Source organism: Brachyhypopomus gauderio, chromosome 5 (assembly GCF_052324685.1).
Source record: "Brachyhypopomus gauderio isolate BG-103 chromosome 5, BGAUD_0.2, whole genome shotgun sequence".
Lineage (NCBI taxonomy): Eukaryota > Metazoa > Chordata > Actinopteri > Gymnotiformes > Hypopomidae > Brachyhypopomus > Brachyhypopomus gauderio.
Genome location: NC_135215.1, coordinates 31,440,403 through 31,459,322, shown reverse-complemented (window position 1 = coordinate 31,459,322; position 18,920 = coordinate 31,440,403). Strand labels below are relative to the sequence as shown.

Here is an 18,920-nt window from a genome sequence, read left to right as displayed (position 1 = left end):
AGAGGTTTAGTGCCTTACCATCGTGGGCTCTAGGCCGTACGAAACACATGGAAGATCTTTTAGTCTTGTATGTAAAATGATCCCTGCTCTAAAAATGCCAATTCAGCCACTTCAACAACAAGGACAGTTGTTGGGTAGATTGGCCAGACAGTGGTCGAGCACATCTTTATAGCACACCAATTGTCTAGGGACACATTAGTAATCCCCTGACTGCACACTACTGCAGTAACATTCTTTTAGCAATCAAGCAAAAGCTGATGATACCAGTCTCAATTTTAAGACTCCTTTTCAAAGTCACAAGAGGTGACGGACCTCAGGGGCTACACTAGGTCAAACATTTCACTCACTTTAACACTGGCAGAAGTTAATTACTGACCATTTGGCAAATCCGTGAGCCTGTAGGAAGTGGAGGTTAATTTCTCCATTTGAGACAGTAATGAGGATGAAGGGGTCATGGACCACATCAGATGAAGCAGAGTCAGATACTGGTCAGCAAAATTTTGTGCCTGCTAAGATCCCATTTCTGTTCACCCAGTGTTCTTGGTGACTTGAAAGATTCACATGAGTAAATCCAGCAGTTCAGAAAAGCAGCAAGATCTCACCAATGGAAAACTGTTTAGAGGTTTGTCGAAATGTCATTTAAGTAATTTGTCGTAGACATTGGAGGACAGATTAAATTTGGGGAGATTCACATTACAAAATAAATTTACAATATTTTAAACCATGTTGACAATATCTACCCTGATTACTTTTGTGCAGAAACATACTTTAGAGACATTCTGCTGATGATCTCAGCCACAACTACCATGATCAAAGCAAAACGTTAATATCAAACAAACAAGATCTTACCACGACATAAAGGTGCAAAGTTTTCATAGTGAAAAATGGCAAGACAACACTGACCATCATGTGAGCACAAACTCACCTTCCAGCACATTGACAGGAAGTGGTACAGTCTTCGTCTGTATAGTGAATGCACCCAAACATTGACTTATTTTAGCATATGTGGTTGCTAAGCTATTGAATAGTTGTTTTCTTTGAAAACTGAAAATATTTTTGGCTATTTTGTTTTCTGTATTAACGTCACGAGTGGTTTTGCATATACAGTAGATCCCCGGAAGTCGACGGTAATCCGCTCCGGAACTCACGTCGACAACAGATGCGGTCGAGTTCCGAATAGAATTCCCCCATAAGAAATAACTGAAAACCGATTAATTGGTTCTCGACCATCAATGTTTTACCATAAATTTCCCTATAAAAATGATCAACAAATACACTCTTAGGTAAGTAATACTGTATAAGGCTAATGTTTTAGCAAAATAATCCAACATATCCAATGAATTCCAATGCTAAGTCCGTCACACCCTTTTTCGTACTTCTCTATAATCACCTTTTTGAACTCTATTCTTACCGAAACACGAACTGTATTTGGTTTACAAATGTCACGCGAGTTGGGTCGGATTCCGAAGCTTTGTTTGAGATCAGAGAAAAAATTCTCTCGAAATTTTGTGTTGAAGTCTGAATATGTCGAGTACCGAGGCGGTCGTGTTCCGGGGTTCTACTGTATTCCACACCGCAAGGGTCTACCAACTAATTAACCAGCCACCTTTTGTTTAACCATGTTATTACACAGGCCAAATTCACATTTAGCAATCTAGACCCCCGTTTTAATTTCTCCGCACTAAACAACACACATACAGTAATTACCTAGTACCTCTACATTTGCATTTGACCTTCTTTAAATAGCTTTAGCGCCTTTAAATAGCTCACTGCCCCAACACTCACGGCTCAGTCCTTGAGGGTTGCCTCCAGCAGAAACTCCCCTCTCTCTCTTTACCTAGGAGTTGTATGTGGTGACATAGTGGCTGATCAGTCTAATAAACTGCCCAGTGATTACAGACACCTTAACAAGGTTGGAATTCAAGGGCCAGATTCATGGGCTTACTGGGTCAAACTGCCTTTCCATTGGGATTTTGAAAAGCTCCACAGCAGCAGCCTGAGCAGGCCTTTTACTTCCATTTTAAAAGACTTAAACAGATATAAAAATACACACACACACACACACACACACACACACACACACACACACACACACACACACACACACTTCTTATATATTTAAGAAAATAAAGACAGGACTTTGATGCCAGATGAGGCAGATGGTAACATGGATTGGAAAGGTCTGAGAAGCTGGCACAACCCAGGACAACCATCCATGTGCTCAATTATCCCCCCAATCTCATTTCAAAGGAAGCCACTACTATTTAACTTGGGGAACTGCATGCACTTCAATGGCGGCCATTCAGCGTGGAACCGAGCCTGAAACCACAATGGATTCCTCTTTACTCCTTGGAAATCCGGCAGCATTACTTTAAGGTGCGAGTTTGAGTGCTTTGCTGAACAAGACAAATCAAACAGGAATGCCCTACTCAAATTCCCTACTCAAATGCACTTCTCAACTCATGCTTAAAGGGTATAGTTCCACCACTTCTTAAGACCCACCAACAAAAGGCTTTCCTTTAATTTACTGGGCTATAAGATTTCAATGACAGCAGTATCTGCAAGCATCTTAAAACTGGTGCGAGAAGCAACCACATAGCAGTTGTTTCTCAGCCAGAAGGGTTGGGGCTGAAAAGCAGGCTGGGCCAGCTCTGCTGAACTGGAGATGTGATCCTAATACACGTCCTAGACTTCATAAAGAGCTTACAAACTAGGAGTGACACCTCGCTCAAATACCTTCAAGCTAAACTACAAGTTCAATGCGCCGAAAAAACATTGACCCATAGCCTACCTGTTCCTGAACCAAACACGTGTCTACACGGAGAAGAAAAAAAAACGAAGTTGCCCCTCCCCCGACCCCCACCCTTCCTGATGAAGAGCAGCTGCGTCTGTGAGGACACCACATCACCTCCCCGATCAAGATGAAAAGCAGCGCTCCGGATGAAACGAGCCGGCGCTGGAAAGCGTGTGGCCTGTCTGCAGATGCCGGTCAGGCAGGGTGGGTGGGTGGGGTGGGGGCCCAGCGTCATGCGGCCAGGAGCGGTTCTGTGGTGGGAGAAGGCAGCTGTGCTGACAACCCACTCCGAGCTGGCTGCTCTGTGGAATATGCAATCCAGAAACCACTTCAAGCTGAAAAGCAGGTCTGGTTCCCGGTCCTGTCACCCCAGAGCGGCCGCCTGCACCTCGAGACCCGCGCGGCGAGGGGGAAGGGATTGTGCGTTTCTCCTGCTACCACACTGCCAGAGCGAAGCCCCTTTGCGCACGCTTAAGGAATGCATCAGAACACAATCACAGCCGTCAGTGGCAGCTGTGAATGAAGAATGCTGGTAGCAGGTCTTTGAGAAAATGGCTTTCCCCAGGGTAATGACTGAGCATTCCTCTCTATTGGCCATTGAGTTAAACCACTGGGACTGGCTACACACAATACCTTGGGCTGACAGCTACACATGGCCCTAAAACACAAGCAACCTACATTTTGGTTCTTGTGTCTTAACCCATTAGCGAGGGCAAATTCAAGCGACAAACCACCCTCGAGTTCCAAAGCTATAGTACGTTTCAGACAGACCTTCATCAGCTGTGTAAGCAAAGCACTGCAGAGTCTCTAATAGTTTAAACCACTCCCATACAGTTTTTCCACTGGTAAAGAATTTTAAACGCTTTCTTTCTCTCTCTCTATTTTGCTAGATCTTTCGCAGAAATTAAGTGGCACTGAACTATGCTGAAAATGCAGTTTTTCATTATAGTTTGTGCAGAATGTGACAAATGAGGCATGAAAATAGATGCATAAAGGAAACCTGGTTCCTTAAATCGGCGAGTCTCTGTAAAAGCGTGTTGACGCCAGCAGATCCAGAGACTGTACAGCCATTTGGATGCTCACAATGCTCTGCCCCATGTTGCAGGAACTAGGAACGTGGTGGCGAACAGGGCAGAGTCATCACTTCATTCCCCGCTGGCCATCAGGTCCACTTTCTGCAGCTACGCTCACAGATATCATCGCATGAGAACGCGGAGGAGACGCGAGGCTCTGCAGGAATACTGACGAGACAAGAAGTCGATAATTATGTCTAGTCTAATAGACACCCTTGGCCTCATGGGGGAGAGGGCAAAAATCCCTCCCACCGGCTGACAACTGACAACTGCATCCATAAAAGCAGAAGTCACAACACTTGCAAAAAAAAAAAATGTGCTGCCAGGACAGGATCTCCGACACGGACACGGGTTCAAGCTTGTGCCACACACTCGCGCCGACACGGAGAGCAGGCTGACGGCAAACGCTCACGGCAAGATTTGGATTGCAGTTCACTTCTGCACTTCCCCTTAAACAATGAAACAATGCACTTCATAAACACTGCATCCACGGATATGATTATAACGCAAAAAAAAAAAAAAAAAAACAACAACCCTCTTTATCAGTCACATTATGTCCTTGTTATACTAATAATTTGATTGGGAAAAACTAAAGTTTATTAAAATATGCCCGTTTCTGATCTATATTGTCAGCAAATACAAAGCCACACCGACAAAGCTATTAATGGTCCATTATTATATCACCACCACACCAGAATTTCCCATTCACTGGAAGCAAACACGCTGAAAGGCTGTGAACTGGGAACAGCTAACTCTTATGTATGCTGCTGAATATCCATACGTTCGTTTTCCTTAATCCCTCTTGGCAACAGAACATATGTAACTGAATGGAACATGAGACAGCTGTGGTAATCATGTCTGTCTCCCTTTAAAATGGCTTCGTGCCACAAGAGAAGACAATCAGCAGGGCGGCAGCACCGAGCTTATGTTGGGTCCCAACTATTCTTGGTACCAGACACATTGAGTCCCACCACGACAACTGGTTACTGGAAAATATGACTGTGGAATTGAATATAGTGATAATCTGGTTGTTTGTACTGGCTTCCATGTCTCTCCTGTTTTCACTTGTTTGTACCTGGACTGTGAAGGGTGTGGGAACATTAGCAAATTTGTCTAATTTCAGAACGCAGGTATTGCCCATTACCCATGCTCACTGCACACTGGCCAGGAGGTTCTACCTAAATAGCCCAGTGTTCATTAATGAACTGTTGCTTTTATGGTGAAAAGTAAGGTTGGGTAATGTCTCCCTGTAAAAATCATATGCATGAAATGAATTATGAAATTAATTACATTAACTTAATTATTATTAATTACTTGGGACTTTAAAAGGACCATACATGTTTCAATAAACACTCACGTATGGTATATTATTTAATGTCGTCTGCTTCAATGGTTCAACATCGTATCTGTTCACCATCACCAATGTACGATGTCAGCTGGACAACAGAGACACTAATTGGATGTGTTGATATTCCTTCTTGAGATGTGCATAGACAAACCAAACACTCATGAACTTATTTCTCAAGCTGTGTCAAACTGGCAGTGAATACCTAATGGGAAAAGCTGACCAACAACCCTGTCAATCCAATTCCACCGCAGAGCTTCAAGAATCTAGGCAAAACAGTTTTTCTTGGTCTTAACTGACATATTTCCTCATTACTTCACTCTAAGAAAAACATCAAAGTTGAGGGTGAAGTCACACACAAAGTACACGCACGCACACACACAGTACTGCTTGAAGGTTTGTGGACTACCTAAACACTATCTCTGTTTTCTAGAAACAATAAAAACATTAATTCCCTGAACATGAATATCCAAATCAAATTTGTAAAGCACACCTTCCAAATAAGGGACAGTAGGAAATATTATATATATTTTCGTTATTTATTCAACAAAAGTAATTTCTCCAAAAAAGTATGTGAACTCTTAGTAGCTTGTGACACCTTCCTTTGCAGCCATTACTTCAACCGAACGTCTTCAGTTACCACAAACGAGTGTCTCACATCTGCTTTTTGGGATTTTTTCCTCTTTGCAGAACAGTTGAGAGATGTTGGAGAGACATCTGGCATGTACCACCGGCTTCAGATCTTGCCACAGCATTTCTATGGGATAGAGGTGTGGTCTTTGACTAGGCCAAACCAGAAAGCAAGTCTTCTTTCTCTTAAGCCATTCCTTGATAGTTTTGCTAGAATACTTTGGATGGTTGGCCTGTATAATCTGTCCTAGCTTCAACTAGGGCTGAACGATTTTGGAAAATAATCTAATTGCAATTTTTTTATCTATAAATTGCGATTGCGATTTAAAATCGCAATTTTTTCCCACTGTTTTCAGGAAACTCTGTTTCGGCATTTTTTTATACAGCTCAGATACAGGATTGCCAACTTTTCAAGATCGCTTGGCGTGAGACTTGAACCTGGAGTGGGTGGCGAACGTAATTTGTTGTTATCGGGGCGATGTAAAATGGACAAAATGTATTATTATTATATCGTGATCGATCGATCGCCTGTGGTTGGCGCCAGAGCGAACTAGTAACTTTTTAGTCCAAGACGCTCAGTGCGTGAGAGTTGGCAACCCTGCAGGTATAGCAACTTGGCTAAAATATGTGCGTGACGGCATTTGGTAGCGCATATGAAGTGTTTTTAACAAAGCCATGAAGCCGGGCTTGTTCACTATATTAACGGACATCATGTCTTTCTATGGTGTGATTTTTGTTTCAATAGTTCCACAAAAGCAAAAGTAAATCCAAGAGCAGAAAGTATATGTTATGAATGCAAAACAGAAAAAAATATATCAAAAGTATATATATTTTATATAATTGGTTATTTGAAACTTATTTTCGTTTGCATTTTGACAAGTTTTTGGTTCCATTGTTTTTGTTTTTTTGGATTTTCCCAGTAAGGTCTTTTGCTTCTGGAATCTCTCTTTGCTTCTGCTTCGTTTTTTGCTTCTGACTTTTGGAACACATTTCACGTGTGGGAGGGTCTTAGATGAAGGCGTTCCTCTGCAATCTCCATTGGTCACTGATTCTGGACTGACACAGAGCTCTGAGACCGCCTCTGGGACCAAGCCACGCCCACCCCACCAGCTTCCCAGCGTTTTCAAACATGGCGGAACGCGGTGGTTCTGTTTCACAGTAGCATGTAAACTAAGTTTTACCATAAAAGTTTATACAAAGGTTATAATTAATTGCTAAATTGTCTGTAGATATTGCAAATGTACACTGTATAATAACTGTATAATAATAACAATAAATCCAAAAAACAAAAACAATGGAACCAAAAACTTGTCAAAATGCAAAATAAGTGAAACGAAAATAAGTTTCAAATAACCAATTATATAAAAAATATATACTTTTGATATTTTGATATATTTTTTTCATATATCAAACATATACTTTCTGCTCTTGGATTTACTTTTGCTTTTGTGGAACTATTGAAACAAAAATCACTCCATATCTTTCACTATGAACTCCGTTACTGCCAGAGTTATTTCAGCGTGCCGCTTCCAATTATATCCATAAGGAGTTACACTTTCAAACGGTTCGGTCAGTGAACCCTGTCTGCTGGACCGCGGTCAAGCTATCCGCGCTTTTGCGATTCATCCGTGCTTTAAATCTTATTGCGCCTATATGCGTGATTTTACGGTATTTCGTTGCTCACCGCATACTAAAGCTGTATAAGCACAGAGAAACACTTTTGCGTATTTGAAGATGCAGCACTGGTCGTTGGCATTTTAACCTTACAAATATTATACGAGGCTTTGTGGTGTTTTTTTTATGCTGAAGGAGGTTTGTAGTGTTACCTCGCGTCATAGCAACAGTAACAAGGCACGTTTTACACAGTACCTGACGTTGAGCAGCATCTTTTTAAAAGCCCAAGTAATTTCACACAACTGATGTGCTGCCCCTCTTTGGTATTAGACTTTCAGTTGTGTCAGCTTCTGTCGAGCCTGAAGTCATTTTGCAACAAGTTAAAGTGCGCTGTGTTAACTTCACTTCTCCACCTCTCTGCCTCCTGCTCGGGTTTGATCCATTCGTCCTTGGCTCGGCTCGCTCCCAAGTCACATGACTAGTTTAAATCGCAGCCTGTGCGATTAGAGAATCGCATTTTAAAATATCGCGAGATTATCGCAAATGCAATTAATCGTTCAGCCCTAGCTTCAACCCCCTGACTGATGGAAGGAGATTCTGGTCAAAAATTTGTTGATAGGCCTGGGATTGATGGTTCCCTGCATAATATGGAGTCATCCAAGGTCCGTAGGCAGAAAAGCAGGCCACGACCATCACATTTCTTCCAATATGCTTCACTGTTGGAAGGAGGTCCTTTTCTTTATATGCAGTGTTGGCTTTTCTCCAAATATGGCACCTTTGATTGTGGCTAAATAAATCAATTTAGGACTCATCTGTCCTTAGAATGGACTTCCAGAAAGTCTCTAGTTTGTCCAAGTGCTCTCTAGCAACTTTGTTCTTTCTTGAGAGCAGAGGCGTCCTTCTAGCAACTGTCCCCTGAACGCCACATTTACTGATGTTTCGCCTGATTGTAGACAAATGTCCATGTATCTCAGATGCTGCCAGAGAGGTGTGCAACTCTCTGGAGGTGATGTGTGGCATTGGCCTTTACCTGAATTATTATTTTTCTGGTGCTTCTTGGTGCATGTTTTGATGGCCGGCCACTTCTGGGTAGAGTTGTGGTGATGTCGAATGCCCTCCATTTATAAATCATTTGTCTTACAGTGCTGCCTTACTGAGCTGGAATCTTTTGGAGATGTTCTCGTAGCATTCCCCAGACTGATGGGCTGTCACCACTTTCTTCATGATGTCCACGGAGGACTCCTTTCCTCTCAGCATTGTTGATCTGTGTGCTTTACTCCTTGGCACAACAGTGGTTTGGTTGGTTTACTCTCCTTTTTAATCAGTGTGGCTCAAATTTTTTCCCCCAAGAATCTCTCATTTGATTGGTCTGTTTAACTGACTACTTGAGCACATATGCTTCACCTCAGTCTTCTACCTAAGTGACTCTACCAATGCAACTGTGGTTCTTGCATGTGCTTCCATGATGCCATGTTTCATTTAGTCCCCTGGCAACTCACACATTTCCATCAAAACAAGTAAATGGAACTGATGAACGTAAACCTGACATTTCATATACAAATACTGGTGATGACAGAATTAACAGAATCATGGTAAAACAGCAGAAAAATCTGATCTACTCAAGGAGTTCACAAACTTTCAAGCATCTCACATACATACTCGTACACATACATTTATTCCAGACACACACGGGCACACAGTATATCTGTTAAGCTGCTCAATGCAAATATCTAATCAGCCAATCACACTACAGCAACTCATGCATTTATGCATGTATACATGGTCAATACAACCTGCTGGAGTTCAAACAGACTCAGAATGGGGATTAAAGGTTATGTAAGTGATATGGAACTTGGCATGGCTGATGGTGCTAGACTGTTTACCTACAGGGATTTTCATGCCCAATCATCAAGGCTCATAGAGAATGGTATGAAAAAGACAATACCACGTGAACAGGAGTTCTTTGGGCATACATGCTTTGTTGCAAGAGATCAGTGGAAAGTGGCCATACTGTCTTGAGCAGATAGAAAGATAGAAAGGCAGTAACCCAAATAGTAGACGTGTGCCAAAAAAATCGATTCATATATCAAAAATAGATTCTCATTTACTACGATTCAGAATCGATTTTAAATGTCCCAAAATCGATTCCAAGTTGTGGTGAAGTCTCGCGTTATGTAATTACAAAATTACGCGAGACTTTACGCAGCAGGTTCTGGAACACACTCATGTGCGGAAAAGTTTCAAAACAAAAGGAGGAAAGATATTCAACCTGTCCAGTCTTCATTTAAGGCAAAAATATGGGTTCATTTTGGTTTTTACCGAATGCCAGGGAAGACCGAACTTGACAGTGTAGCTCGTGTGCAAGGCTTGTGTAACACGGTGAGCACGGGAACGTATACACCTCATGAAATAATATAGAGAAGGATGGACCCAAGTGAAATAATATAGAGAAGGGTGGACCCAAGTGAAATAATATAGAGAAGGGTGGACCCAAGTGCTGGCTCGCAAGAGCAAGACGTTTGACACTTGTCAAATGTATTAGCGAGAGGGAAACGCGCACAGCGACCCAGAACAAACAAAAACAACGCGGAAGACTCAACGCGCAAAAGAATAGAAACCAAAACCGTGAGGGCACGGAGTAAATAGAAATAAAAAAACAATGCAGAAAATACAAATAAAACTTGAGATGAGTCAGGAAGCGACGCAGGAGAATAAGTAAAGAGAAAGCATAACAGAGAGAGGTGGCGAGACACCTTCAAACAAGAAGCAACCACAGAGAAAGCAGGGACCTGGCTGAGAACGTATGGTTAGGTCGGTTTAGTCTGGGACTGACTCTGGTGTCCCTAGCCACAGTTGGGGGAATAGCATCAGAGCCAGCCCTAACAGCTTGCAAAATGAAGCTCAAGAATTTTGGTAACACAACAAAAAGCATTTTATTTTACCAAATCACATTATTTTTGTTAATTAAATGTGAAAAACACTTTATTTTCTGTATTTGTCATTCTGTCTTGCAAAGCAGACTGTAGTAGATCATGCAGATTTTATAGACTGAAGCAGAAATTTTTATAAATCAAATCGTTTTAATCGAAAATCATTTTGAATCGAAAATCGATTTTGAATCGAATCGTGGCCCCCAAAATCGGAATCGAATCGTGAGATAGTAAACGATTCCCACCCCTACCAAATAGCCACTCGTTACAACTGATCTAGAAGAGCCAATATCTATAAGAGTATTTCTGAATGCACATCTTGTCAAACCTAGAAGCAGATGGGCTACAGTATCTGAAGACCAAACTGGGTGCCACTCCTGTCACCTAAGAACAGGCAACTGAGGACACAATTTGCATGGACTCACCATAATTGGACAACTGAAGACCAGAAAAACATGTCTGATGGGTCTTGATTTCTTCTGCGATATCATGCCGATAGCATCAGAATTTGGCTTAAACAGCATGGACCCATCCTGCCTTATATCAACGTTTCAGGCCACTGGTGGTGGTGTAATGGTTTAGAGGATTTTTTCTCGACACATTTTGGTCCCCTTGACATCAAACAAGCATTGCGTAAATGCCATAGCCTGCATGAGTATTTTTGTTGACAATGTCCATCCCTTTATGTCTACAGGGTACCCATCTCAAGCTCAGATCATCTCCAATCATTATCTCCAACATGACCGTGTAGCCGACCTCCACAGTCACCAAGCCTCATTCCAATAGATCGCCTATGTTCACCTGACAAATCAGCAGCTACTGCGTGATGCCATCGTGTCAATGGACCAGAATGTCTGACGAATATTTCCTGCGCTTTGTTGCCTCACAAAACGGATTAAGAGTGCGTGTGAAGAAAAGCTGTTTGAAATGTTTGCGGGCAGGAGAGGTGTACACACACACACACACACACACACACACACACACACACACACACACACACACACACACACACACACACACACACACACACACACACACACACACACACACACACACACACACACTTTTCCAAAAACGCCAAACTACTCACCTTTTCGCTCTTCACTTTCTTCATGTTCCTAAAGTCATTATTATCCATCTCCTCGGGCTCACTTTTAATGGTCAAGGGCGAAACTATTCCAGCAGTGTCAAGGGCAATATTCCCCATTGATTCAGAACAAGGCAGGTCCGCGTTTTGCCTCCCTTCAAACTGGGCATTGCGAGATGGTCCTAAGGTCAAAATGGGAGCCACACCGTCTTTTTCTGTAGCCACATTTCCACCTGCTACTCCTTCACTCTTGTCTTTTTTACTTTTCCCGGATCCCGTGTCCTTGTCCTTCTTTCCACTTTGAACGCTACGGGAGGTCTTACCGCTTTTATCAGCGCCTTTGCCGACGCTGGCCAAAGCTCCGGTGCCTGCGGTCGGCCCTGTCCCCTCGTTTGGGGTCCGTCCCTGGGCCTCCTTCTTGCCCCCATCTGCGATTGAGGACTTGTTAGTCTCCTTTGAGTTCTTGTTACGTTTTGACTTTGACTTGGCATCTTTGCCCTGAGCGGGCACGGGGCTCACAAATTTGATATTGTCCGGCAGAGCCGCCACGGCACTGGGAGGAGCGGCCATTCCACCGCCGTCCTTAGTGGCAGACATCTCAAGCTTGTCCTTCTCTAGGTCGGCATCGAGGTCAATGATCAAATTGCCAACACCAATGTCCCATTCATCTCCGCTATCGTAAGTGTCCACCGCATTCGAGTCCACACCTTTCCCGCCTGCAGTGCCACCACTTAGGGACATCTTACTGCCAGCGGCCCAAGAGCGCCACAGGGTGGTGGGACCTCCTCAGACGACTGGGCCCGTGAGGAACGCCGTTATAGTAGCCTCAGGGTCGTCTTGCTTTCCCCTTCCCAAATGACCACATTTTTACCCTGGAAACAGAAATATTGCAGACAGAAATTAGTGTTTAGGTTACAGTGGGCTAAGTTAGTAAAAACAGAAATGGCCAATTATGTAGACTACCCTCAAACAGACTTAAGTGTAACAGAGTCACACAGAATGTGATTGTTGATGAATACAAACCTAACTGTTCGATCTACTACACTTCGTATAGTGTGCCTGCCTGGGGAAGAACTTGGTCTCATCAAATGTCAGACATTTACGGCATTTAGCAGACGCGATCCAGAGCACAACAATGCCCAATGAGTTCAGCAACTCTTGGATGCTTCTTTCCTGCCAGCAACGGCATGCAAAATGTGCCTGCATTATGTAAATTAAATTGCTATTTTAGTTTCTTTAAGTTCTCCCTTTGCATTGCTTAATGTGCGATAAGCATGAGAGTGATTGTGCAGCATTTTGGACATTTTGCCTTTTCATATGCTTTGCACATTAATTAAGTCAGGAAGCATTAATGTAAGGGACCATCCAGAACAATCTTAGATGGATATATATTGTAGATCTAAATGCAATAGAACAATCTGACCCATCAGCTGTGGAGCCAGATTGGTTAATGTTGACTCGTGCTGCTTAATGGCACAGGGCTGAGCCTCAGTACTCTCTCTGTATCCATGACAACCGTGAGAGCCTGGGATAATCATTGGTCTTCATCCTCTCAGACTCTTTCATTATCCTTTTTATACAGTAATGTAGGAACATGTGTGCTATGAAATGTCCGCTTAGAAATCAAACGTTGCCTCCCAAAATTGACATCAAATACATTTTTGATCCTATTAGCAATGACACAATGCAGACAGCGATAGGAGAAAGAACAGTTTTCAACCTAAAAACAACTGTTCAATAAACGGTTAAAATGGTGTCAAATAACCTTTAACAGATTCATTCAGATTTCAAAACCCCTAGAAATAAACTGAATACATGCTCTCATAAATCTGAAGGCCAAATGCCATTTAATCCACCCACTGCCCTGCTGCTAGCAGTGCCCCTGGAGAGTTTAATCCAGGATATGTGATGACAACGATAACGTTTCATGTAACATAACCGTTTAGGTAACAATGACATTTGGTAACAATGACATTTGCCCCAGTTACTCTTAATTGTTGCCAGTTTTTACTGAACACGCAGGTTTCCTTTCATCGTAGAAAGAACATGGCTCACATCGAGTTATGACACACAAATAAGAGATGAATGGGCAAGAGGCATTTGATGAACATAAACACAGGGAGATTAGACGCCATCGTGAATGAAAGATCGTGAATGAAAGTGCTGACAATTACTGCCACCGTACAGCACGTTTGGTAGGTGGAGCACTTCTCTGTGTGTGACTAAAACCTACAAGAGGAGGTGTCAAATGCTTTCTTTTCTTCTCCAGATAATTTGACACAGAATGACCTTTAAATCAAAAAGCAATGCTCTGATGTTTGCCACGATGACAGGCTAACATATTTGCATAGGTTGCCTGGACATTACTGCAGGTTTGCAAAGATGTTTCACAATTAATGCACATAAAAAAGATACACAACACATACAGTTCAAGACAGGTAGCATTAAACATGAAAAAATTATATTAAATTACTTCCCTTGAGTGGTGTTGAAGAATAAAGAACAACCCACACTGGGGATAATACTTTCTACACAGCACTATAGTAAAAAGCCTATTCAGTAACCTTGAGACCTGTGATGAACCACAGAGAAATAGAAGTCATTTATTTTCAATTAATAATGCAGCCAACTTACTGAAAGTTTTACTAAAGTGTCATGGAGAAGATTTAACCATCTGTATAACCGTTTTTCTTTGATATTTCTTTTGTCTTTATTAGACAAATCTTTGGTACCAATTTTAAAATCAGATCACCCGAATCAGAAATCACCCAGAAATCTAGCAGAAAGGCTAGCAAAAATGACAGGTACCAATAAATTCAGTTCAGGATAGAAGATTACTTCAACCCACCCAAGAAAGCTAAATAGCTAATGCAAATAATCACTCAGTGTGAGGTTCAATATTATTTGCTGTCCGCAACACACATCTGCCTGAATCCCCATTTCTGGCATATCTCCATGCCCAGGTCTCTGTCTCTCTCTCTCTCTCTCTCACACACACACACACACACACACACACACACACACGGAAAAGAACCACTTTCACAGGCTTGCCAATCAGGGCACTTGTCACATGACATCCATTGTCCCTTTCAACAATGAATGTCATTTTGCCTTCGAGACAGACCCAAGGAAACATGCGACATGGTCCATTAGTGAGAACAGCCCAAGGGCAGAAGGACAGCTCTGGTGAAAGTGGCCATCCTCTGGTGAAAGTGGCCATCCTCTGGTGAAAGTGGCCATCCTTCCATTACTGACTGTGATATTGAATCAGGGATGTCATTAGCGTGTTAGTCATTTTCCACCTCTGCAACACAAATCACATAAGCTCATGAATCAGTGCAGACACGCGTTAAGGAGGACCAGGGCAAAATAAGCCCGCAGACTGAACAGTGAAAGAACAGTGTAAAACAGCACTTCACATGGGATCTGGTTCGGAATAGGTTACCATATCTAGATGTTTTAACCAGCAGGACCTTCAGAGCTTCAGAGGCTCAGACACCAACGACCAGACTCTTTTGACCTTAGTGAAACTCAATTAATGACTACTTACCAGCAGTAGCTTGTTTTGACCAGCTGTCAATGCCCCCCCCCCCTTCACCCTCAAAACCACTGCTGAATAGGACATGGAAATACCCCCAATGCTCATTCAGAAATTCAATTACTGTCAGAAGTAACAGAAAGATCTGTACCAGTGTGCCTGAAGACGACTGAAATGGGTGAATTCAGAATTTAATCAATAACCAATAACATTTTCTAAAGCACAAGTAGGGTAACTGCACTACACTTCCCATCTCAAAGACAGCAGGGGTTCTAGACTTTGTCGTCACTGTAAATATTTGCTCATAAATTCTGGCCCTGCTCATCACAGCCACACACACATTAATGCATATGGCAGCATGCTGATTTATAAACAAGGTCTCTGGCTTGGCACTGCCAGCAAACATCACATACGCAATAAGAGCTTTCACACTTGTGAAGAGGGCACGTCATGGGGAAAATCAAAATGAACAGGCACCAGTGCTCAACGCACCACAGCAGTCGAGTGGGAGCAGAAGCTTCAAAAGTGAAATGAAAATGAAAAAATAAGCCTGGCAAAGTAACAGCTACTCACGTAGAGTTCCTGGAAGAGCTCCCTGACGGTGGAAGTTAACTCATTGGCCCTTGCTCTCGGCTTCACCGTGATGGCAGTCAGGTGACGACTACGCTGCCCCCAGGACCCCAGATCACCCGGCCACCACAAACCCGCTGGCCCCGCACTTCGGTGGGCCTGCATAAGCCGTTCTTGTCTCTCTGCAGCTGCACAGGGCTTCCCTGGTGCTCTTCCAGGGGCTATAAACAACAGCCCTCCACCAATTCAGTTCTCCCTGCCGCATGGCGGAGGGCAGCGGAGTGTGCAGAGGAGCGTCGGAGGCGCCACCTTATGACACGGGCCTAATTAAAAACACAGGCACCCGCAATGGACACCCGTGTCAGACGATAAACACAAATGGGGGGATAACAGGGAGAGGTAAAAAAAAATAGATCAGGCAGCTTCGCGGTCACCTCAGAGATGGAGAAGCTAACAGACAGCACGTCTCAGTTTCTCTGGCACCCTTTGATGATTTAAAAGAGAGAGACTGTTTATGTTTTAAAAAGACAAAGGAATGATTTTGAAAAGATAAAGATAGAATGTGAGTGCCATTACTGGGCTTGTGACACGGCTTTGGAGAGCTAGAGTGTGCTGCAGAGAGCGGTTCTGTCTTCCCACATCCTCACTGCTGCCTTTCATACTTAATCCCCCCTTCGCTGCAAATTGACAATCTCTAATAAAGAATGGGTTTCAAAGCCGGCTGGCAGGGAGGGAAAGTGACAGCCTCTCTGTGTAAATCAGCTCCCTCTGAAGAGCTCTGGCTAGGAAGTGTGTGTGGGTGGGGAGGGTGGAGGGTTGTTCTGCCTGAGAAACGACCCCTTGGTTAGATTACACAGTGCATCAGATGAATGCGCCGCCACTAGTGTTTCTCCCCCTCAGATTGTGCGTGCTCATTCTCTCCTTTGGATCCACATCGATCAGAGGGACGGGGGAGGCAGCCCGGGGCGACAATGGAGGATTTATCTAGGACTCACGCACTGATGCGATGGCACAGGACAGCATGGCTGCACCACCTGCTGCTGCCCACCTCTCTCCGGCCCGGGTGTAGACCGGCGAAGTCGGTCCCAGCGGATCAACACGGAGGCTGGACCGCATTTCATGGCTCTGATTAGACCAGATGAGTGGCTGTCAATCCCAGCCAGCCTGGCAACTCGCTGCGAGTCACCGTCAGCCAGGTCAAACACGGGCTGCCTCCAGCTGTCACGTTTAAGCACCCGGCGAGAAGCCGTCTGACCCACCAAAGAGACGGGGAGCAGCAGCTGGCCAGAGCTGCTCCGATGGGAGTCGCCATATCAATCCAGCAGCGGTGGCTTCAACCTGCTAACGTTGGCCTGGCGCACGGCCATTTTGCTCTTTCCAGTAAAAACAAAAAAGAGAATAGAAGGCCTTTCCACAGAGCTACTGTTCAAAGTAAAAATACCACCAAAAGTCACACAGACGTGCAAAGGATAGCAGTGACGATCAATGTGATGTGTAAAAAAAAAAAAATCACCTAGCCAAGGCTGAGATGGAGATCAAAACACATTTGCATTCCTTATTGCTTCAACTGTGCCCTGTAATAATTTGGCACAAAAACAACAGAGGAGTTTTTAAAGAAGGACATTGGTTTTACCATGAGAGTTCCTGTTAACCTAGCCTGGTGAGCTGTGTAGAGCTCATCGAATGCACCTTAAGCTGACTTCAACAGTCCGTATTCCACCTTTCTGTCATCAGTATCTCCAGCCAGCCGTCAGCTCACAGCATACATTTGGGTATAAATCACACATTTTAGCATGTATAGTAGGACTCTGTGCACAGCGCACTGCTGTCATGTGGCCATGCTGGTGAAATGGATAGACATTCTTGGTTCACATTTACACACAGCACTTTCCCACCAAAAAGAAACAGATTTCATTCCAGTTCACGCTTCCGAGAGCCTTAATGCTATGCAGGGAACGAGTCCACGTTTGCACCGATTTTTATTTGAACCAAGGATGTTCCACCAATGAGGGCATGGCACAAAAGAAGTAACCGTAGCAACAAAATGGCAGAGCAAACAGATGTTCAGATGTTTGTTTTTATCCAACAGCGGGTGATCGCCATCGATCACCATCTATTGGGGGAATCTATTGGTGATAAGAGGAGAGACAATAACATCGTTAATATAACGAATGGAACATTAAAGAGTCAGGCAAAATATTAATACTACATGTAGAATTAGTTGAATGTAATCGACCGTCATTACTGGCCGATATGGACGGAGATGCAGCGTCAGCTTACAGTGTCTCTGTAGAGAAGTTGTTGGATTTGCGGGTCTGTTGCTTAGTGCGCCATCGAGCACGACGTAATGCGCTGGCAAATTTGCCTGTGCAGCTCTGCGGTGTGATAACTCCTGCACAACTTGACACACCTCACATGTCGGCACGGAAAATTGGTCCGTAACCTATTTATTTTGGCTGCAATTTTGGAACAGACACCATTGCGCGATGGTGGTGAAGTGCGAAAAGTCTTTTGGTAGGTGTCACCCTCTAAAAAGCACATTAGAGGGTCTTTATCTAATACTTACAATATTCACTACTGAACAGTAACAAATCAACTTAGAATATTTGCAGATTTCTTTATTCGATGCTGTTATTTTACTAGGTTCTGATGACACAAACTATAAATGTTTGTTTCAATCCTCTATCTGAACTTAAAGTATTTGATTAATAATAACAAACAACATCCAGTTTGAGGCACCTTGATTAAACTACACTGGCTGAATTTACAAATGAATTTTACCTGCACTGCTGGATGAGCTAGAACACGAACATAAGCTAGGTAATCGAGTATTACAAACATAACCATTACAAAAGGTTTTAATGAAACACGTAGGTGTTTTGTGGGTGTTTTATTATGAACTGTTATATGATTAACAGTCCATTTCACTGCTGTGTTGAACGGTGACAGACAAAAGCGAATTTGTTTGTTAGCTAACTATTGAATCTAGTTTTGCAAGCTTCACATATCTACCTATGTATCCATCGGTCATGAGTGAAATTCTGCAATTTACACTGAATTTCCATTGTGAGGACAACAGTCACAACAATTTTGACCCACCCTGCAATGTTGGTGTAGCAAGACAACCAGTAACATTATATAGCTAGAAAACCTGTATTCTAAACCTAAACACAGAGGTCCATCACATCTCGAACATTTCAGTGGAATCACCCAAATAGAACTCAATATACCCCGTTTTGTAAAAACATTGTCAAAGTCTAGTTGTCTTATTTGTTGTTAATTCTATTCAAAAACAACTCAAGTTATCACCTGCACTAAAGCATCGCGAGAAACTAACTA

General features: G+C 43.1%; 1 protein-coding gene and 1 long non-coding RNA gene across 3 annotated transcripts in view; one reads left to right on the top strand and one right to left on the bottom strand.

Annotated features, from left to right (window-relative positions):
* Positions 1-18,920, bottom strand: part of znf609a (zinc finger protein 609a) — an 86,911-nt gene that overhangs the window by 52,094 nt on the left and 15,897 nt on the right. For both annotated transcript variants that reach the window (XM_077007093.1, XM_077007094.1), the window contains exon 2: positions 11,477-12,345. In XM_077007093.1, coding sequence (XP_076863208.1) covers positions 11,477-12,214 — 738 coding nt within the window. In that variant the 5' untranslated portion in view covers positions 12,215-12,345. The remainder of the gene's footprint in view (positions 1-11,476; positions 12,346-18,920) is intronic.
* Positions 1-18,920, top strand: part of LOC143515122 (uncharacterized) — a 32,082-nt gene that overhangs the window by 1,733 nt on the left and 11,429 nt on the right. The window lies entirely within an intron of this gene.